General features: G+C 37.6%; 1 protein-coding gene across 2 annotated transcripts in view; it reads left to right on the top strand.

The window, feature by feature from the left end:
- Positions 1-222: 222 nt before the first annotated feature.
- The window catches only part of Gucy1b1 (guanylate cyclase 1 soluble subunit beta 1), a 40,535-nt gene continuing 18,226 nt past the window's right edge, over positions 223-22,531 (top strand). The window contains exons 1-4 of one of the 2 annotated variants that reach the window (XM_020159609.2): positions 223-382; positions 1,015-1,088; positions 14,827-14,927; positions 16,369-16,487. In XM_020159609.2, the coding sequence (XP_020015198.1) occupies positions 380-382; positions 1,015-1,088; positions 14,827-14,927; positions 16,369-16,487 (297 nt within the window). In that variant the 5' untranslated portion in view covers positions 223-379. Of the gene's footprint in view, positions 383-467; positions 774-1,014; positions 1,089-14,826; positions 14,928-16,368; positions 16,488-22,531 lie in introns of those variants that run through there. The other variant, XM_074041766.1, reaches the window with a different exon arrangement.

Genomic DNA, 22,531 nt, shown 5'->3' with positions numbered 1-22,531 from the left:
CGCCATCACCAGTAGCCGAATTCACGCAAAGAGCACCGCAGGCTCTTCTACATCATCATTGTTACGGCCTCATATGAAGGCCTTGTCACCAGACGGGGGCGGGAAGGCACTCCCCAGCAGCAGCCCCGAAAGCATCTTAATTCCCTCCTCTGTCGCTGATTGGTTGAGGATTGGGAAGCAGTGACCGGCCTCCTGCGGCTCGACTCGCCATTGGCTGAGAATAGGTGGCAATCAGGCCAGGCGAGGGCTGAAGCGCCTGCTGCAGCTTTATGCTGCCGCCCCGGCCTGGTTGCGTTTACGCGGCTGCAAATAACTGCCAGGGTCCCTTCCGCTGAGCCTCTGCGTGGAGGCTGCCTCTGGGTCTCCGTGCGCAGACACCATGGTGAGTGCTTTCAGCCGGGTCAGGCAAGCCTCACGCCTTGGCCAGGGCCGACCTTGATTGTCCCAGGGACCCTACCACGCTGCTCCAGCTTGACGCCGGGGCGGGGGAGCGCACTGCCCGCCGGCGGAGCAGCCGCGCGGTTTACCTGCGTGCGGGAGGGGGAGGTCGCGGATAGGACCGGGATCGACCCGTGCCTCTGCTTTCTAGAGGGTCCCTTCCGCGGCACCCCAGCTTCCCAAGCTCGGGAAGGAGAGGTGCGGCAGGGATTGATGTATTTTCGGCGCAGGCAGGCCCCGCAGGGGTGGTAGACTTGAGCGCCCGAGCGAGGCAGGCTCGCGGTGCACGTCCCCGCGTTGTCCCCGGTGCTCAGCTCGTCGCCGAGCGGTGACAGGTGAGCAGGGGTAAGAAGACCGCATGGGGATGGGATGGCTGGTGACATAATCTGCTCCTGATGGGGGAGGGGTTGCCATCATGATCCACCCCCTTTAATATAGGGTACTCCTAACAGCGGAGCAAGGGGGCAAGGGGACAGGTTAGAGGATTAGGATGTGATCACATCAGCAAGCTGGCCCCGAAGCCCCTAACCACCCAGAGCCAGTCCCTGACGCTTGGCTCTCTCTCTGCTCCTACAGTACGGATTTGTGAATCATGCCTTGGAGCTGCTGGTGATCCGCAATTACGGCCCCGAAGTGTGGGAAGACATCAAGTAAGTGACCGGCTCTTCTAGCAAGGGCTGCGCGCTGGACCCCTGTGTGGGGACCCCCGGGAGTCGGCCCCGGGCGTTTTCCACGCGCCTTGCTATACCCACTGCTTTTTGCGAGGGTCTCGGGTGCGCATCCTCCGAGGTGCCTCCGCCCGCGGCTCCGGTTTCAGCAGCGCTCCCACGCTCCAGAGCCGGGACCCGGAGAGGAGGGGCAGCCTGGGCGGGGCTGCGAGGGTGAGAGCGGCAGAACCCAGCCCCTTGGGGTCACTGCGGCCTCGCGACCCGGCCAGAGCGTGGGAACCCTCTGCCAGAGCCTCGGTGGCTCCCAGGCTCCGCAGACTGTCAGCTCCCACGCGGAGGGGATCCTCAGGGATTACGCAGGCAGCTGCAAGGTTCTTGCTACCTACCAGAGGCCTTCCAGACAAACGGAAGACGGGGCTGCTTTATGATAGACACCCCTTGCAGACGTGAAGAGGCCATGCCTTTTTTATATACTGAAATACAATCATAGACAATTTCTTGAGCAAGTCATCAGGTATATTTATTCATTCTGAAATAAAGTGAAATTAGAATGTTTTCTCAAATTCCCTCTGTGAGTGTGTGTGTGTGTGTGTGTGTGTGTGTGTGTGTGAGTGAGAGAGAGGGGGGTGAGGGGGAGAATTTGTTTTCTATTGAAGGTCCTAAGAACCTGGTGTCAGTTTATCTCTTTGAGCCCAGCACTCTGATGGGAACAGAAACACCACACCCTGAGAATTAAAATCAGTTGTAGAGAACAGTCATCATCTCTATGAACACTTGACCCTTTCAGTCTAACAAAATCATCTCTCCTGTCACGCTGTTGAAATTTGCATTTAACTTGTATAGCTGATCACCATCAGCCATCCCAGAAGAATATTTAGGGATTTCCATCTTAGAGTGGAGGAGGAGGGAAGGGTTTCCTTGGGTGGACGTGGAACATATTTTGATTACTTACTCTGATTTCTTGTGCTCACTAATTTCATTTTGTTATCTCAAGTTACATGAGGATTCCTTGCTGCTGTTTTTTCTTAAGCACACTATTAGCAATCAGTTTTAACAGGCCTTTGTTATGCAGTAGCACTAGAGATTTCTTATAATTACCGGTTTCCATGGAAATGACAGGGGTTATAAATTAAGCACTAGAATGCAGTTACTCTTTCCTCTGGGTCTGTATCATTGAACATTTCTTTATCTTCTGTAAGGTCACTTACATTATCTGTAGAACACATGTATAGGCTATACAGAGAAGGCGAGATTTGGCAGTTAAATGGTTCTGTCAAATGAGAGTACAGGCATTCAAGGTTACTTTGAGATTGGAATTTTCTTTTCACCTTATTAATACCTTCATAATTCTAATCTTGCTTGGTAGAGAAAGCAAGCACCACGAACAAGGTTTTAAACAGTATTAACATAAGTATAGGATTATTTTTAAGCCACTTTCTTTGTGAATTTGTGAAAGCACGCCCTATGTGATGTTTTCTCATTTGTAAACCAGAATTCCCAAATTTTCCTGGTGGATGTACTATAACAATGAATATGCTTAGAATTTCAAGACCATAATAAAAGATGACTATTACTACTTAAGAGTATTTTAGCCAAACTTAGAATGCATGCCATACCCATTAGATATTTATATAACTGATAAGTACAAAGGTGAAAAGTTGTACTTCATAGAGAGATGTAGGAAAAATTTCTTTAAAAAATAAAATTATTGCTGGCACCCATGTCTCAGACCTGTAAGCCTAGTTACTCAGAAAACAAAGAGCAGGAGCATAGCAGTTGGAAGCCAATCCTAGAAAATAGTTCTCCAAACACTATCTTGAAAGAATCCATTATAAAAAAAAAGGGTTGGCAGAGTGGCTCAAGCAGTAAGAGTGCCAAGCGTTAGGCTCTGAGTTCAAACCCTGATACCTCTTAAAATAAAATAAACAAGAAATGTGTTTATATTGGCCATATTTTCCTCAAAAGAGGTAAAAGTCTGAAAATACACAAATTTCATTGATGAAACTTAACTGCCAAATCACACTAAGAATATTATAAGATTCTATTTTAATTATGTATCAATTTTTTAGTTCAATATCAGTATCTTCTAACTCTACCTTTCAGTAGCTTTGAAAAATATTCTTAAACTGTTAAAGTGATAATAATTCTAATCATCCAAAACATTTTGTTTTGGTAAAAAATGAAGCAAATTTTGTTAGGTATTTTTCTTATAAAATGTCCTCAAGGATTATGCCTGTATAAAGAAAATACTAGTGGAAATAGTGCTGCCCTTCTGGTATTGATTTTGATTGTCTCTTTAGGGAATCAAATTACTTTGGTGCAGTTCAGAATCTGAACTGGAGAATATGGTTCTGCTTTCTACATTGGAAGTATTGAAGCTGCTGGGTGGTCTCTAACCCAGCACCACTGAGAGATTCCTACATGCTCTTTGAGACATCATTTGCTGTCTAGAGCAGAGATGCTCACTGCCTGGGCAAGGGAAATGCTACTGCTAGGATTCGGAACCCTCCTCCCCACTCCACCCTTCACTCCAAGGAAGATTACTCCAGTTATTGGTCCAAGACACTTTCAGTTTTAATTACTTTATGAGAAATTGAATATATGAGAAAACATTTATCTGTGCCTCAAAAAGTACCAGACTTTATCTTTTTTGGCTTGTGAAGAACTATAAATGAATATTTATAAAATGTTAAATAATACTTCTTGGTTTAGTAGGAAATGGCCATCCATCCTTCATGAGAAAGGATGTCAAATATTTAATGACAAATAAAATCCTGAGTAACAGATTCCAGACAGAAAATTTTTAGTGGATAAGAACTGAAATGCTCTATTGTAAATTCAATATCCACTTTTATTCTTACCAAAATATAACCTTTTCACAAGAGCTTTAAATTCCTCTTTTTAAAAAAGTAAAAGAAAAATTGCCTAGACCAAGAAATAGCAAACTTCTCTTAAAGTACCAGATAATAAATGTTTTAAGTGCTTGTGAGCTAAGCTAAAACTGAGAATATTAGGTAGACATCTGTATAACTAAAATGTAACTATTTATATAAATATAAGAAGGAAGTGAGCTAGATTTCACCTGTGGATCAAAAAATTGCTTATTATCCCATACATTTGGGATACAGGTACTGAAATGTCACATCATGCCCCATAAATATGTACAATTACTAGTGTCAATTAAACAAAAATATACTAAAAAAATTGCTTATTTCTGCTTCTGAACTATATCATAACAAATGTTGATACTGAATCTACTTCAAATCTTGTTTTGCAGATTTCTTTGCAATTTTCAGTATCCTTGGACCTTTTAAGAATCCATGGTTCCAAAATGACGAGAAAAACCAATAATAAATTTAGAAAATACCCGTAGTCAGGGCTTATGCATATTAAAACAGCATCTAAATACTTGACTTAGCCATCTATGTTTTCCTTGCATCAACTGCTGCTAAACTAATTATTGCATGAAATTACTAAGTTCAATTTTAGATTTTCTAACTTACAGGGACATATGGGTTTTAAAGATGGATTCAAAAGGCTAAAAATTCTAAGATATTTAAGTTTATTAATAAATAGATGAACCAAGATAGGAATGTAGCTCAGTGGTAGATCACATACTTCCCCAGCACAGAAAAACAAACACACAGACAAACCAACAAGCAAACAAAAAACCAACATTTCTAAAAACTGCAATTACTTACCTACAGTTGAGCTGACCATCAAGCATCTTTTCAGCAATGAAGTACTACACAGAGTTACTAATTAGCTTTTCTCTGTTTTACTAAAAGATCTGAGATAAAGAGCTGGATCAAAATTTGGTATGAAAGATGTAAAATTGATAATAATGTAATGACTGTTAGCTGATAAATAATGTGGTTAGTTCCTCTGGAAGGCTGTCAGTCATCTAACCTGGTATAAAGAATACATGCTTTATGGTTTTATCTGATTGTAGCAGGGTAGCATACTTTTTCATTCATTGATTCATTTTTTCCCTTTTATTGTTAAGCTTATCTGTAATGAGCATAGTTTAGTGTTTTAATCACTGCAGATAGAAAAGCAAATGATGTAATCCTTGCCTTCAAAAAGTCTAGAGATATCAGGATATTTTTAGTCTTAATTTTTTAAAAACTTTCCTGTCTGTAACTCAAATATGGAAGTAGTTGGACTGCTGGATAGTGTGTACTGATCTTCCACTTTTGAAATTAATGTGTCTAGTTGGATTTGCTAATCATGAGTAAAGATTATGGTTCAAATAAGCAAACACTTTGCTATGAATTGGTTATGTGACTTTCCAAGTTGCATAAACTTTTAAAGTATCAACAGCATAAGGAAAAAATACTGCTTTATTGGGTTGTTGTAATACATTGAATAATATCATAACACAGTTCCTGAATAGCTGCTTATTAAATAATAGCTATTATTTTTCATTTTACTCTAGAATTAGAGTTTTTCAGTGTTTTTCTTCCCTAGTCCACATGAAAGATGTGAAGCTCCTTCTTAGTAATAGTTGTCTGAGCACAGCTTGGTGGTTGTGTGCTTGCCTAGCATGTGCAAGGCTCCTAACAACAATTTGTAGTAATAATAACCCATCGCAGTCTCTGTACTACATCCATGCAAATGTTTCTTATCACTTCAGGATAAGGAATAAGTTGACATTTTTCATTACTCTTTCTTCTTATTATTATTGTTATTATCACAGAACTAGTATTGAACCCAGTGCATCTTGCACGCTAGGCAACTTGAACCATGCCCTTAGGCCTTTGGCTTGTATTTTGTTTCTTAGGTAGAATCTGGTAGCTGTGCTTGGACTGGCCTCCAATGCATGATTCTCTGTCCTTGCCTTCTGTGTAGCTGGAACATTACTCTTTCTTTCTTCTTCTTTTTTTTTTTTTTTTGTGGTACTTTCTGGGACTTAAACTCAGGGCCTACACCTTGAGCCACTCTACTAGCCCATTTTTTGTGAAGGATTTTTTGAGATAGGGTCTCACAAACTATTTGCCCAGGCTGGCTTCGAACTGTGATTCTCCTGATCTCTGCCTCCTGAGTAGTTAGTATTACGGGTGTAAGCCACTGGTGCCTGGCTTGGGGCATTATTCTTTATGCTTTATCCATTCCATGGAACTAGTACTCGTACTTGAATTTGAAGTATCTCTTGAACTCTCCGCTTCTTTCATTCTGGCTCTTATCACCTTCTCTAGTGCTACTCTAACAGGCCTCCTTCTGTGTCTGTTTTGTCCCTTTCCTCTCCAACTTGCAGACTATGGAAGAGTATTGTTTCCATTTTGCCATATTTCTCCTGAGCTCTTCTTTGGAATTAATCTTACATCACATTCTTCAAAGCACTTCTTTGCCCACGATCCCTGTTTGGTGTTTGAAAATGTAGCATATCCTCTTAATATTCATTTTATCAAAATAAACTAAAGCAAGCAAAATAGTGAATCACCATATTTTGCCATGTTTTAATCGTATTTTCATGTTTATGAAGGTGAGTTAAATATCAGTACCTTTCTATCCCCTTAGTCAAGTAGTGGTGCTTTATACTATAAAGTATTTAAAATTTAAAAGGTCTTTTCATCTCTATAATTTCAGCAACTGAATTCTACATTTGCTTGAAAAAGGAAATGACTTTTTAGGCCAATATGATTTTGGGGGGGTACTTTTTAAATTATTTTATTGAGTTCTCAAGATATGAAATAACTGTCTGGGGAATTATGCACAGCGTGGGGAAGAATCAGACCTGCAACCCTACTCCTCTGATGCCAGGCTTAATGCTTCTTTTAAGATACATTTATGAACAGGAGGTAAATAGAATACCTTTAAAAATGAAATCATGTTCATTTTCGTACACAGAACTTATTCTAAAGATAAGCAACTTAATATATGTAAGTCAACCAGACCCTTGTTAGAATCAGGACCTTTTTCTCTAGAAAGATCTGCCAGTTAGCCAGAAAGACACAGTACATTAGTTGATAAACATGCTAATGTTTAAAGGAATTTTGGAGCACTAGATGCCCTAAATACAAACACCTCATATCCCTGCTAGTGAGCTCTTTGCAATGGTCCCCCACAACCTGGGCCATGTGAGAAGCAGCATGGCAGCTAGGTAAAAAGGCAAGTTATAGCCTTATCTCAGGCATTTTTTATTATTTCTTTGTTTTTACAAACTGAAGTAGTTTGCAGAAATCAAGATTGGGCATGAGGTCTTTATTTTCCTTACATTTTGCACTTTTGTTAAAATGTGCAAAAATGTTAAAAAATTCATAGAAGCATATTATTTAATTTTGTATGTGAGAAAAGGATCTTTGCACATTACTGTGAGTACCAGAAGAGAAATTAGAAAATCTGTGTTCTCACCCTTATATCCAGATGTTCAGATGGCAAACATTAAGTAGACGTGGCTGCTGTTTGCAAGAGCAATGTCCTTTCTACGTTCTCTCTTTTCTCCAGAATCAGGGACTCTGGCAAATGTCTCTCTGTAGTGTGCTGGAAAGTGACAGCTAGGGGTTGATACTGTGCAGACGTCCGCAGGAAAGCACCCTTTAGGAAATGAGCACTATAAAGAAATCTAACTGGCCCAGTTCAGAAGTGACAACTTAGAAGACCAAGACATGAGGACTTGCAGCTTTTGTATTTGCGATTTTACCTCCTTATCCATTAAAGAGGAAACTGTGGGGAAAACTGTCGTTTGTGTTTAGCAAAATGGAGCAGCTTTTCCTACACAAACTACATCAAAAGATATTGAGGTCAAGGAAGTTTCTAGTGAAGTTAAAAAGTCAACATTTTGACATTTTGGTATTTCTGTGACTGTGGCATGGGTTCAATTGCAAATTCTTATGTACTTTGTTGGGTCATGAACTATTAAATCATTGCTTTATTGAAATTCTTTGTTGTCAATCTTCAGATTACCCAGACGTGGAGATCTCTCCATCCACCCATTGCATTTTCCTTCAGCACACCAGCCCCATGGGCCAATTTTCAGCCACTCAACTGTACGGACCTTTGAGATGTGTCTCAGGAGCGCCTGTCCTTGGAGCATGCTCTATTTCTTGACTCTCTCCACCCCCCATCCCACCCCCAACTCCCCCCCACCCCCCCCCCCGTCAACATATATACCTCCCTGCTTTAAGAGCCACAGCACATGGTAACTAAGGGAACCATCTCTTATATTCAAAATTATACCTTCTCTTTGTAGTACGTGCAAGAGTTTGTGATATATATACTCTGCCAGGCTCTCTCTCTCTCTCTCTTTCTCTAAATTTAGTATGTGTGTGAATACTTATAACTTTATATTCTTAATCTCACATATATTCATCATAGATATCTTTTCTGCAATCAGAATTTATGTCAGAATTATGACCTCTTTAACACTATTGATAAAACATAAGCTCTGTTGAAGTAGGCATTTTTCCCATCTTTACTGAGGTATTCTTGACAAAAATTGTATACATTTAATGTGTACAACTTGATGCTTTGATGTATGTATACATTATTAAATAGTCACTATAATAAAGATAATTAGCATGTCCATTACCTCTCATAGTTATCCCTTTTTTGGGGTGTGAACATTTAAGACCTACCCTGTAGACTATTTCAAATATGTATTACATTGTTGTTAACCAGAGTCAAAGTACTGAACAAAATGGACATTTCTTACATCAGTTAAGGCCAAAGATATAGCAAATAAATGATCCCATTTCCTTTTGGAGGGAGGAGTTCTTTTATGTTGTCTCCTGTGGATATATTAGAAGGATTAAGAATGCTGTTGTTGGAGTGCCAATTTCATTTGTCAAAAGACCGTTACTGGCTTGGATTCAGGGCATGACTAATCCTTTAGTGTGCATCTAAAAGGCAGGTATGTGAGATGCTGTTTAAAGTTTGTGTTGTGGACTGTAGATTAATGTCTGCAATCCTGAAATTAAATTTGAAAACCAGATGGGAATGCTCACCATGTTGTTCTACTTTGAGTGTGATATCTCATTTATATTGGACAGTTACCATATGGCTCTGCAGTGTCCTAAGTGTTTTGTACTTATTACCACACTCAATCCTCCCTACCACTGCAGAAAACAGATCCACTCTTTTTTCTCATTTTGCAAACAAGAGAACTGAAGACCAATGTGGACATAGGTGGTCTGGTAATTATCTTCCTGTGGGTTTTCCTCCAATGAGATGGACGATGGACCTGTAGCCTTCTCCTTTCTAAACACAACCAGTTTATCAAGGAGGTGGGCAACATAACGTGTTTAGCACTGCTTGCTTTTGGTTTTGCCTTCCTGGAATATTCTAGCACTTGTATAGGTGATTTCGATTTTAATATTTTAAAAGGTAGTTTTATTCACCAATCAGCACATCTGCTGAAGAAAATCGGAGTCTCCGACATTTTGAGCAAGCTATTTGTGTTGAGAAGAGCTGCTGCCTGACATGCTCCCCAGGCAGGGTTAACTAGGAAGCACACAAAGGCTAAGTAAATTAATCTACTGAAAGAGCTCCTTGAAACCCGTGTGGATGTATTTAAAGAACAGGTGACATTGCTATGAAGGGTCTCTCTTGCCAGCCTGGTCATAATCAGGAAAAAAAAAATAAGTCAAGACTGCTGTTGCTTTGCCTAAAACTTGAATACAAGTGTCACTCACAAAAGCATGAGTCAGGGACACATTGACCTACACAGGAGCTAACCTTTGCAAACCCAAAGAGGGTCCATCCAGGAACTGACACTGGATTGAAAGAGCTTGTCTCTTCCCTTGGCACCTCCCCAAAACTAGTCTCTTCTTTGGGCACTCAGATTTACTGGAATCATTTGATTTGGATAATGAAAATACAGAGGCTGTTCTTGCTTCCCAGCCACCTACAAAAAAGCAACATAGTTTCAAATTTTTGGATGTTATATATGGTTATTATATGTGGCTTATAATGGGACATTTTACTATTCATAATGATTGAACAAAACACATGATAACCTTCACCCCTCTCCAATGAGCCATCCTAATATTTATCACGAAAATGACTTCAGCATACTGCCTTTTACTACAGCATCTTTATAACACCATATCCCCTGGGACTCAGGGCCGTCACTGTTGTTGGGTAAGCTAATTGCTTGATATTCGTTGAACTTTTTCTGCTCAAGACCAGACCTTATTTATTTTGAGATTCCATTTTCAGATCAGTATATTCAGGCTCCTCCATCTGTAAACTATATGTAATTTAAATAATAGAGAAATTACATAATTGCTTTACAACAATTTTGAAAGAATGAGAGAGTCTAGACAATTTGGCCAGTGTATATGGCAGAATTTGGATAATTCAAGTGTGAGATTCTATATATCTAGAACGTAAATTATTGAAATGTTGTATAGATACACACACACACACACACACACATTATTCTTTGTTTTTAAGGTAAAAGCCTAAAAGTTATGGGATAACAAAGTGAGGGGTAGAGGATTATTAAATAATATGACTTGAATTACATACATTGTGTAATTTAAATATTAGCTTTACTTCCTAAGTATTTTTTACTGGTCACCTTTTGTGAGTTCAGGTCTTAGGTGATAAAATAGCTCTCAGATAAGGAGAGAAAGACGTGCAATGAAAGAGAAAGTCATGAAAGCTCCTCATAGACTTGTGCCAGGTGTGTCTTGATGTGTGCTGGGAGAAGGCTATGACCACCTGTTACCTCTTTGCCACCGGGAAGCTAAGACATTTGGCAGGATGAAGTCCCATGCAATATAAAATTGACTGGAAGTTGCAACAGTGGTGCTAAGTAAGAGAGAAAAAGGAGAAGACTTTGTTGACCTGATATTTCTGGTAACCTTAACAGCCATACTGTCCGACGTTAATTCTCTTGGTTATCACTCCTTTTGCACTGTTTGTTACCCTGCACAGTTCAATGTATTAATCTACTCCACACTAAGGGTTTGTGATATTTCCTATTAGCTTTTCCCAAAAAAGCAGATGAAGAAGGAGCTACAGAAAGAAGAGAACTGGTCCCAGAAGGGTTAGGTGAGTAATGATAGAGACCAGTTTTGCCTCAACTCTGTGCTTAGATGTTATCTACTCCTTGGAGCCTGCCATGACCACTGTGTTGGCATCCTGCCTTCATCCTAAGTCCCCACTCTCATGTCTATTGTTACCTGCTTATCTCTACCAGCAAAAATACAGGTTTAGGGAAGGCTGCAATCTTTATCTGTTTGATTCACTGATATATTAAAAGTGCTTAGGAAAAGGGGAGAAAGAACATAACGAGCATTAAAGTATTTATGGTAAAACTTCTCAAAAAAAAAGCAACTCAGCATTTCCAAAGACTTCTAAGATAAATGTAAGTGCAGTACTAAGTCTTTTTGAAAAATTTGGGGAAATTCAGTGTGAGGTTTTTAAGAGAAGAGGATTATTTTCTGCCTAATACTTCTGTTTAATTTCTATTTCAGCACCCTCTGCAGGGGGCATATTGGGACAGAGTATTTCAGGAAGTGAAGCTTAAGAGATAAAGGAGCTTATTCTAATGAAAAGAGAAAGGAAAGAGGGAATGCATTGGCTCATGGTTAGGGGAATTCTCAGGAAATGGCTATTGCCTTATTTTCTGCTTGTAGCTCACTCATTCAATGATTATTATGGATTAGTGGGTGTTTCAGAGAAACTGAATTTATTACAGAAATTTCTATGATTTGACTTATTCTAACTATAATAATACAGCATAGTGAAAACATGAATTAATTTACATTTTATTGTCTATTTAGGTCACATTCGTTTGTATGTTACTAGTCTGTCCTAAATCAAAGGTTCCAAAATACCCACCTGTAGACTCTTATTGTTTCATAATGAAATGTTAATGGAAAAGTGACAAAAAATAGGATCTATAAGTTTATATTGTTCAAACCAGCAATTCCATTCCTAAGAATCCTTGCTATCTTTACATAGAAATATGATTAGCTGTAGAGATATTAGTCACAAAATTGCTTACACTGGTGGAAAAGATAAAAGCCATATAATTTCCCATTTAGTCTTCAGTATGTCTGTATGATGCAGTTTTGTGCAGTCGTGGTGTAGAAATGTGTTAACTGACCTCAACAGATACCTGTTGCCTGGCATGGCAGTTTGTGCCCAAAATCTTAGCACTTTGGAGGCAAAGACAGAGGATCTGTAAAAGAGTGTAATATTAGTACTGCTTATCTCAGAATAAGGGAAAACCACTTTTTCTTTTTTAGTTTTTCCTTTCCTGTGCTTCAAGTATTTGTACAGTTAGAAATTATAATACATAAAATCTATACTATCACTTAACAAAGGATAAGTCAGGTTATACATTGTTTGTGATTTTTCTATCACTGATACTTGGTATTAAAAAGACCAGGATCTTTGAAGAACTGTGTCCATTTAATTTAAAAGTTGTGTTTTTAGGAAAAGGGAGATGTTCACATTTTATATTTAGCTCCATAACTGAGTTTGCAGACATAGGAGGCACTATAGTCATTGTAATATGTGTAATGCTTTAACCACTTACAACATAATTTTCCGTAACCTTAAATCTTTACATTTGTGGAAGGCGAGTTATAGTGTCGCTCCCATTTTAGAAAAGAGATGTTCTGATGCTCCTGTGATATATGTGGTTTGCCCAAGTGTGCTTAGCTTGTCAGTTCTGGTTTCTGAAATGCAGATCCTGTGCTTACTGAACCATGGGGGTTTTTGAGGTGTAAGGATAGAGTCCAGTGACTTGTGCATGGTAAAGTGCTCTTACCACTGAGCAAAACCCTCAGCTTTACATAACTGCAGCAACTAAGTATAAATGGAGGTCAAGCAGTGGCTACGGGCTTATAATGCCAGCTACTCAGGAGGTGGAGATTTGGAGGATTGTGGTTCAAAGATATCCTGGGCAAAAAGTCAGCAAGACCCTATCTCAACTAAAAAGCTGGGTGTGGTGGTGAGTGCTGTGATCCTAGCTACATAGAAGGCATAAGTAGGAAGATTGCAGTTCAAACTGGTCTGGGCCAAAACACAAGATCCTGGCTGAAAAATAACAAGCTAAAAGGGCCGAGGGGCGTGGCTTAAGTGGTAGGGCACCTTCCTAGCAAGAGCAAGTCCTTGAGTTCAAAGCCCAGTACCTTCCACCCCAAATGCATATTTAAATGCTATGCTCTTAAGAACATAGAGTGTCTTTGGGAGTATCTCTCTGTGGAGACAGTGACATAAGACATGCCACCATTTGTATTTTTCTCCTTGAACAAACAGTTGGAGCATGAGTAACAGCTGTGACAGTATGATTTCTGAGGGCTATGGTTTCCCTGAAGTTCCCATGACTGCAGTGAGCATTCCTTCCTATTCTCTGGCAATGTGCTATGATTTAAATGAGTGGGGTTGAGGGTCTACCTTGACCTCCATGCTATATGTGTTTTCGTGAACTTACCAGTGCGAAAGATGTCTGAAACCTTGTTGACTCCCCCTCACCCACTTTTGGATACTTGTCTGAGAAAAGTCATCCAAATCCTATCAAAGTAAATGCATTTATAGAATCATGACAACTGTTAAAAATGATAAATATAGTTTTCCTCCACCAACACTGTGTATATTTGAGCTACTTTGTTTAATGAGCAATGGATAGAACTGAAGATTTTATCAGTTCACTTGGCATCAAACTTAGTGTGTTTTAAGCAGATCTCTTGATCTTGACCGCAGTCCACCTCCAGTAGGCTCTCCCAGTTCAGTAATGACAACCTCCTTATAGTTGCTCAGGCTAGAAACCTCAGGGTCACCCCTGAGTCTTCTCCCTTGCTCATACCCTGCATCCCATCCATGAGCAAATCATGTTGAATTTACCTTCAATACCCACTTGCCTTTGGACCACTGCTTACCCACCTACTGCTTCCACTCTGCCTCTCTTTTGGCAGTAGCCTCCTGTTTGGCCTTGCTTTGTGTCCTCCACACCATGGATCCATTCTCAGTGCAGTGGCCAGTGGGGTCAGTCCCTGTCACTGATCATATCCCAGGTGCCAATCCCTTTCTGTCTTCCTAGTGTCCAGCTAGGCCAGGCTGTGGCCTCTGGTGACCTCTCTGACCCATTCCTTTATAGTTCCTCCATCCTCTCTGTTCCTCCTGCAGCTCAGGATGCTGTGGTCCTCTAGCTCTTCCCTGAGTTCAGGACGCTCTTCCCCAGGTTGCTCATGCACACTCAGCCTTACTCACCCACCAGCTGCTCGGTGAGGCCTTCCCTCCCCTTTGGGCTTGAACGTCCCACCCCTCTATTCAGCTCTAGTTTTCTCTTTATTTTTATTTCACATATTACTTGTTAGTTTTATGTCCTTTCTGTTCTCTGACTAGAATATATGCGTATGAAGAGAGCAGGAATTTTTGTGTGTGTATGAAAGGTTATCTCCCCCATGTTCACAATACTGCCTGGCACATGGAGGGGCTCAAGAAACATTTGCTGAATGTTTGTTAAGCTGAAAATAACTTCTTGATCATATTTAATGTTGGTCATTGCATTGGACATTTAAGTACTTATATAATTTAGTTTTAATAAGATATAGGTAAATATGTCATTTTAATTTGGGGAGAGGGAGATGACATACTTTCTGTTTTATCACTAGGCTTTTTGGAGCATGATGTTGCTTTAAACAGATTTGCCAAGACAAAATCCCATTTCAGATATCAACTATTATTTATATAATCATTATAAATGTGGTAGCCATCCTTTTACTTCAAAGCCCACCATTCTTCCTCTGTTGTTTTCCAGAAAAGAGGCACAGTTAGATGAAGAAGGACAGTTTCTTGTCAGAATAATATATGATGATTCCAAAACTTATGACCTTGTTGCTGCTGCAAGCAAAGTGCTCAGTAAGTTACATGCAACTTGCCTTCTTCGGCTTAATTACACATGGATGCTCAATAGAATGTATGTTTCAAGATCACAATGTATGGTTATACAAGGTGTTCACTGCATAAACTTGGTGGGGGTCATTAGGCTATGCTGAGTCTTGATCTTCCTTTCAAAAAGTCTTTAGAGAATGGAAAGTAGAAAGGCTTTCTTCTCCTCTCTACAGAAAGCCTTGTATTGAGGAAGGAACAAAATATTGATACTCATGTAATTCAGTTATAGTGTAAAGAATATAGTAATTACACCAAGTGTAGTTCACAGAAAACATTCTGAAATCTTTTTTCAATCACAAGTTACTTTAACTATTAGCAAAAGGTAGAGGAAACAAAACTTCTAAACAAAGTTCATTGCTAAAAGTACAAGTTCAAAGGCTTCATGGAGGAAAAAGTCATTCTCAATATATCATCTATTTTCTTATAGAGCTCAATTTGCACCTGGAGTGTAGTATGTGGATGATAGAACAAAGCTGGTTAGTATTGCCTGGAAGAATACAAAAATAAGACAAAAAATTGGCAAATGGCTAATAATTCAAAAAATATAGCTTCATTAGTAATCAAAATTGAAATGAATATGAAACAAACTTTAAAAGTAAACTTGCAGATTTGTGAAAATGAAGTAACTAGTGAGGGTCAGAAGTAAAGTTAAGAGGGCTACCATACAGATTTTGAATCTGATGAAAAACTAAGATGAGTTTTTAAAGAATGATTCTGTATTATCAAAGTCTTTTGAAAAATATGTTCAGGCGCTTAAGAAATTTTTTCTAAAGAAATAATCTCTTCATTAAGATTTATATGTCAGTATTTTTATGTCAGAGTTCTTTATATTATCAAAAATAAAAATAAAAACAAATTTTCAACAATAAAAATAAAAATATTTTCAATAAGGAAAGATTGGTTGTATAAATTGTTGTACCAAGAAATTGAACAAAATTGCAGTTAAAATTGATACAGAAAAATTACGGAAAAAATTTGAATTTAAAGGCAGGATGCTAGGGTGCAGACTGTATGTGATCAAGTTGTTAAATGTCCATATTTATATGAAAGAAAATTACTTTGCATCAAAACATTGTCATGTGTATTCCTGATGATTTAAAATATCTCTAATTTCAGAATAAACAAGGAATATGTTAAAGATATGCCATAAAATGCCAAGATTAAGTAGCTTGTTATATAAGATGAGAAAACAGTTGTGTTGTTAGTATGTACCGATTTATACCACTAATGTGTTAAGATATTGACTTCTCAGATTTCATTATATTGTGATGGCCAGAATTTTTTCTCTTGATCTATGTCTACACTGCACGAAAAATGTGAATATTTTAAATCGTTTTAATATTCTTCTCATTGCAATATCCTACCTATATAATATGGATTTTTTCCTCCTCTTTAACCTGTAAAACAGATCTCAATGCTGGAGAAATCCTTCAAATGTTTGGGAAGATGTTTTTCGTCTTTTGTCAAGAATCTGGTTATGATACCATCTTGCGTGTCCTGGGATCTAATGTCCGAGAATTCCTACAGGTAAGCAATTTGAGGTCCTGCAATTGGAAGTGAGTTTGTGGTTCTTAAATATAGGTTCTGCTTTTATTCAGCCAGCTGATCAAGAGTGTCTTGCTGCTAAGAAGGAATCACAGTGACTTTTTTCACATAAAATTATATTTTTAGATGATTTTAAATATACTTTAGCATCATATTTTTCTTAATTCTTAGTTGCTTACACTGAATATGTAAGTCATAAATTAGTGTTTTCTTTAAAAAAAATCTCCCCAGGGTCTGTTATGATCTGTTCAATACTCTTTTTATGATGATATGTGCTAATGGTGTGGTTTTACCTTTTAGACATACAACATAGTCTTATTTTTTGTTTGTAAAATATTCTTAAGAATAGAGTGTATTAGTATTTATGAAATCCTATCTGGTGCTTGTCATTTAGGAAAAGCACTAAGGTTTTCAGGTGTTCACCACCAAAAATATTTGAGAACCATTGCTGTAGAATTAAATATTAATTAATCTATCATAGAAAAGAAAGTAGGAAACTTTCCAAGTCAGTTTCAGGTTAAAAAAACAGATAACATCACCAAAGGCTTTTGTCTTAGTCTTGTTAAAATTACCTTAAAGGTTTTACTAGTAATTCACCTATTAGATGGGAGACTATTTCTGGAAGGACCCTTTTGCTGAAATGTGTTGACATTGAAAATTATGTAGCTCCTTGCAAAGAATATTTCTAAACCGGCCGTCGAGAGCATCCAGACCTTGCTGGAAAATGATGTCAGCGCAGTACCAGCTGAACTGAAGCCCGGTTTTCAGGGAATGTAAACTACTTTCAGGCCAGCTGCATTATTGATTTAGCAGCCAAAATAAGAACTTTCGTGTTTAATCGAAATGTCTGTTGTTTACATAGGGACTTTTTCTTATAAACTTAAAAGAGCATTAAATCAAGCTGGAAACTCGTTTGCCACCTCCTGCCAAGGGTTTATTAAACTAAGCTGTCAAAAAAAACCCCTGTCCCTTCCTCATGAAGCTACTGCTTCATTAAATTAAGCTCAAGTGCAACAGGCAGTATTTAGATGGATTGAAGTCAGATACTTCATATTTGGGGGATTTTAGATGTTTGAGTACATATTCTATTTTTAAAAATATTTTTGTTGATCACTGTCACCTGATCAGTGAAATTTTAACTTTCAGTTGCTCTCTCTTCATTTCAGTGTCTCTCTTATTGGTCATATGGACGTAACACAACAAATATTGAAATGGTTTTACTAATTTTTTCCACCCGTACTCATTGTGACCATTGGCTAAACTATTTTCACCATAGTAGTTTTATGAGTGCATTTTAGAGCTAGCTATACCATTCAATGGAGAGCCACTAGCTTCCAAGTCAGTGCAAAAAGAGTACACACATGTAAGTAAATGTAAAAACAATAAAATAAAACGTAAAAAGGTGTGTAAAATAGCATATGTGTAATTTTGTATTAAAAGTTAGTTAACATGCCAAGTGCCAATGGCTTACATCTCTGCTCCTAGTTTTAAGAGGCAGAAATGAGTAGGATAGTGATTGGAAGCCAATCTGGGCAAATAGTTTGCAAAATCTTATCTTGAAAATACCCATCATAAAAAAAGGCTGGTGGAGTGGCTCAAGTGGTAGAACTCTCGTCTAGCAAATTTGAGGTCCTGAGTTCAAACTCCAGTACCACCAGGAAATAAATTATTTAGCATATTTTAAAATTCTATATGATGCTTTTATTTTATTTTTCCTCTGATGTAAAAATGTGAACAATAAGAAAACCACAAATGTAGAATGCTATAAAATTTCCATCAATATTATCAACTTTTGATTCTGTTCTTTTTTTCCTGGTTTTGAGGCTATTTTTCATGGCAAATTGAGTATGTTAAAATGTTGCTTTTCTTAAAACTAGATTTTTTTTGTTATGATTAGGCTAATTATGTAAAAGTGAAACAAACCTTTTTATGTTGAAGTAACTGTGAAATAAAGCAATAGTGTTTCATGAATTGTTTTAAGTTCATATCTCACATGTATAAATAGACATTTTCTTTGTGTACATTAATAAAGCATTCTTTATTATATACCTCAATTGTTCCATAAGGAGTAAGATGAAATAGACTTCAGTTTAAAGTTTTAATGGGTTTTATTTCTTTTTTTACCACCTAGTTTTAATCAACCACCAGTCTTTTAACTGTATTTCCTAAGTGCTGAATTTTGAAAACTCAGTCATGCTTTTTCCATTTCCCCAATACTTCCTTGGGGGAGTTTGCTGTTATCTCAGAATTGGATGGGTTGCTTGCATCTTTTCTTGACCTCTTGAATCTCTTCTTCATTTTAGAAACCTTACCTAGTAATTCGTCTGAAATGCAAATATAATATAATCCATCATAGCATTTTCCTGCTTAAACCTTTGAGTAATTCCCCATTGCTAATTGGAAATGCCAAACATTCAAGACAATGGAAAAAAAGTCCATCATTTATCCATCCCTCTTCTTCCTGTCCCTCAGTCTAGCCATTCATTTATCTTGTTTCCCCATCCACACTTTTGCATATGCTCTTCCCTCTGCCTGAAACATCCTTCCAGCTCCTTTTAACCTCCATGAGGCCTCTTCATCCTGCAAGTCAAATTGCTTCCTCTAGGGAGACCCCAATCTCTACCCCACCTGAGTCCGGATAATTGTCTTCTTGTTTTCAGGACACACTCCATTCCCCAGCCACAGTGTTCTCACATTGCATTATCATTTCCTGTTTTTGGGAATGGAATGTACACTTCTAAAGGCAAGAGACCATGCATAGACCAGGCACAGACAGTATCTGTGTCATTTAAAAAAGGAATATTGACAATTAGTATAACAATAGGAAGAAAACATGTTAATGTAGGAAGCAAATTCACCAAAAGCTAAAGAGAATTTTATTAAGGATAATCCATTTGAAGTAAGCCCATATAACTTATTTAGAGATGAATCAAAAATTAAAATATAAAAGACTGACACACACTAAACCATTTTTCTTTCCAGGTGGACAAAAGTTAATTACTGGAACAATACCATGTATTATTTTCCCTTTTCTGTTTTATGTCTGTGGTAGCTTGCATTTGTATACTTGTATAATGAATCAAGAGCTTTGAGAAAGTACTGTTTGATAAGACAAACAAGGACTTTTGAATTGGAGCTGCGTCAACCCAAAAGCAGAAGGGCCATTCGTTTTCAATGCTATTGCACTAATACATTCTTTACAGACCCAAGAATTTTACAGAGTTAAATGAAATTAAAATAAGCATCAAAGGCTGTCATGTAGACTACTGAAAAATAAACAGGCAAAATGCACCTTTGGAGCACCAGTCAGGATTTAAATAATGACTTTTAAATATGATAAGGGCCTCATTTGAACATTTATATACTCTCATTGTTTGCTGGAGACACTGGCTCCTGAAACTGACTTTGGTATGGAAGCAGTTTCCTTAGTTGGCTCAACTCATTTAGATTCCTGTTTCTCAACCAGTACCTCTGTTGAGCCTGAGTGGGACTTTACTCATATTCCAGTTGGCTCCAGCTTTTGGCTTATAAAATACAACATTGTGCTTTGGCCAGCTCACCAGCAGCAATCTGGGATTGATGACTGATCTAACTCTTAAATGTTTGTGCAAAGGGTTATTTTGGGATATATGAGGATTTTCCTGAACAGCTGTAGAATTCTAATACTTCCCCAAATTATTTATATTTCATAGAAAAGAATGCACTATTCACTTTATTTTTAACTTTTGAATTTCAAAAGAAAACACTTTTCTCAGCATCCAAAATGACAATTTCTGCAACTTACAATTTAAAAATTGACACATAGGGATTTAGTTTTATTTTAAAAAAAAACTTGTGAAGGCAGATAAGAAATGTCTTAGAACTGGAAGACTTTTCTCTTTGAATAACTGGTGGATATTCTCACAATTTCACAAAATGTTAATTTTCAAATGCAGCATCATATGAGAGGGATCTTTCTTTTTAGCGTGAGTTTAAAAGCAGAAAATGAAAATTTTCTGCAGTTTTGTTTCTTTGACTACTTTTCTTCTTTCTTTATTTAAAATATTTCTCTTGAAAGGACAACACACACACACATACATATAGTTCACATTTAATATTTAAATAATTTTTATGACCCTGGTACAATTTCATTTGCAATAGGGCTTTCTGTTTTTTCTTTTAAATTATCTTCTCACTTGCCATGATCTTAGGCTATTTGTTTTGTGCTTTCCATTATCTAAGGTTAGGATTGCCATTTGCTTTAGGTCTTGTTTGTTTAAACTTTTCATCTTCCAATTCTAAAATAACCTTGTTCTTATAAAACTTACTGAGATGCTTTAAAGTTACATAATTCTCATTAAAAACTGCTGCTGCTGATCCTGTTTTTCAGAGGTGTGAGAAGTAAAAAGAAAGGAAATGCAGTACCCTCGGCATCCATCATAAAGAAAGAAGAAAGAGAGATTTGTAATGACTAAGATTTATTTCAGATCTAAACTTCAGAGATGTTGTCAATTACAGACAACTCCCTCTTCACCATCCACTAAGACAAGGTTACTGGGAAACTGAAAATCTCTTTTCCTTAAAAATTTCAAGGAAGGGTCCTATTTGGCCATCTCTGTGGATCATTTAGGCATTTTTCAATAGATATACTGGAAGTAAGGGAATGAGATCATGGACTTCTACAGACTTTGTCTCTCATTAGGTAGGAGCTTATTTTCAGTCTGCACGTTACAGAAAGAAAATCTGCATTTGTTGTGAAACATTCCAAGATCTTTAAAAATATGGAACTTTATAGTATTTCTCAAAAGAATATTGAAACGTCTTTGCTTCTGAAATCTGTAGGGTGCAGTAAGCTGGGACTTCCAGCACACTTTCCCAGGATGCCAGAACTCATCTTTCTTCTATAAATCATAAATGCCAGGTGACAAGGTGAACTGCACTTGTAGTGGCAGAATTCCTGTGTAGAAAAAGTTCATTTTGCTTGTAGAAAAAAACAACAAAGTCATTGATGTTAGGACATGCAGAAATGGAATTATAACCCTAGACTAACCTTTTGGTATCTCAACATAAAATATCCTCTCTTAGTTTTTAATTTTATAAAACTAATAAGAAAATGAGTACAAGCATATTTTAGACTTGTTCCACTGTTCACTGGCAGTCTGCTTGTGCTGCATTGTGTGTATTGACATTCCTCTATGTCTCTTTGGCTTTCACATCGTATACTTCCAGTTGGCAGTGCATCTCCTTTTGTCCTATATTGCTTCCCTGGGTGTACATAGAAAGAAAATAGGTATCAGTTTGAGGTGAAACTCTTATTCCCGGAATACGTTGCTACAGTCATGAATGAATAATCAACTTTGGTTAGGTAGTACTTACTATCAAATCTGGAGATTTTCCCTCGGCTTTCTGAAAGTCTTTTTTTGTGGCTTTTTGAGGTTGGTACAACAATTGTAGTCCAAATTTGAAAATAACACACTGATTAGCAATATAAATGCACTGAAATGAAAATAACTTAATTTTTAATCATTAATCCAATTTCTTACAGTAGACAGGCTGTGGGACTTACTTTAATTTTGAGAGACTAAAACCAAATAAGGAAAGCTGTAACTAAAGAAACCCCAAGAGTATTTTTTTTACATTAGATACTATCTACAGAAAATCAATATTACACTAAGTGATGTTAAATATTTTATGCTACAGGAAAGCACTTTACTTGTCCATTTAATTAACAGTAAATTCAATAAAACAGCAAATCTCTGTAGAGTTGGTTACCACAAAAGAGTTAAAACAAGAACATTCTCACTTGGCATTTTTAATGTTCCACTGTCTTTCAAGATAAATTTAAGCAATATTTTGTTATCAATATTAATATCTCAATACTATCCATACCTTTATTTAAATTAAAATGGCTCCAGCCACCCCTAGAGTGTAGTGCCTATCTTTAGTGACACATTAATTGCCAGATTTGGTTTGGTATCTGATCTTCCTTAGTATCAAGGCAGCTACTAGCACAAATGGTGCCACTTGTCACTGCCTCATGCTACTGG

Source organism: Castor canadensis, chromosome 9, assembly GCF_047511655.1.
Source record: "Castor canadensis chromosome 9, mCasCan1.hap1v2, whole genome shotgun sequence".
Classification (NCBI taxonomy): Eukaryota; Metazoa; Chordata; class Mammalia; order Rodentia; family Castoridae; genus Castor; species Castor canadensis.
This window is presented reverse-complemented; position numbering and strand designations above follow the sequence as displayed.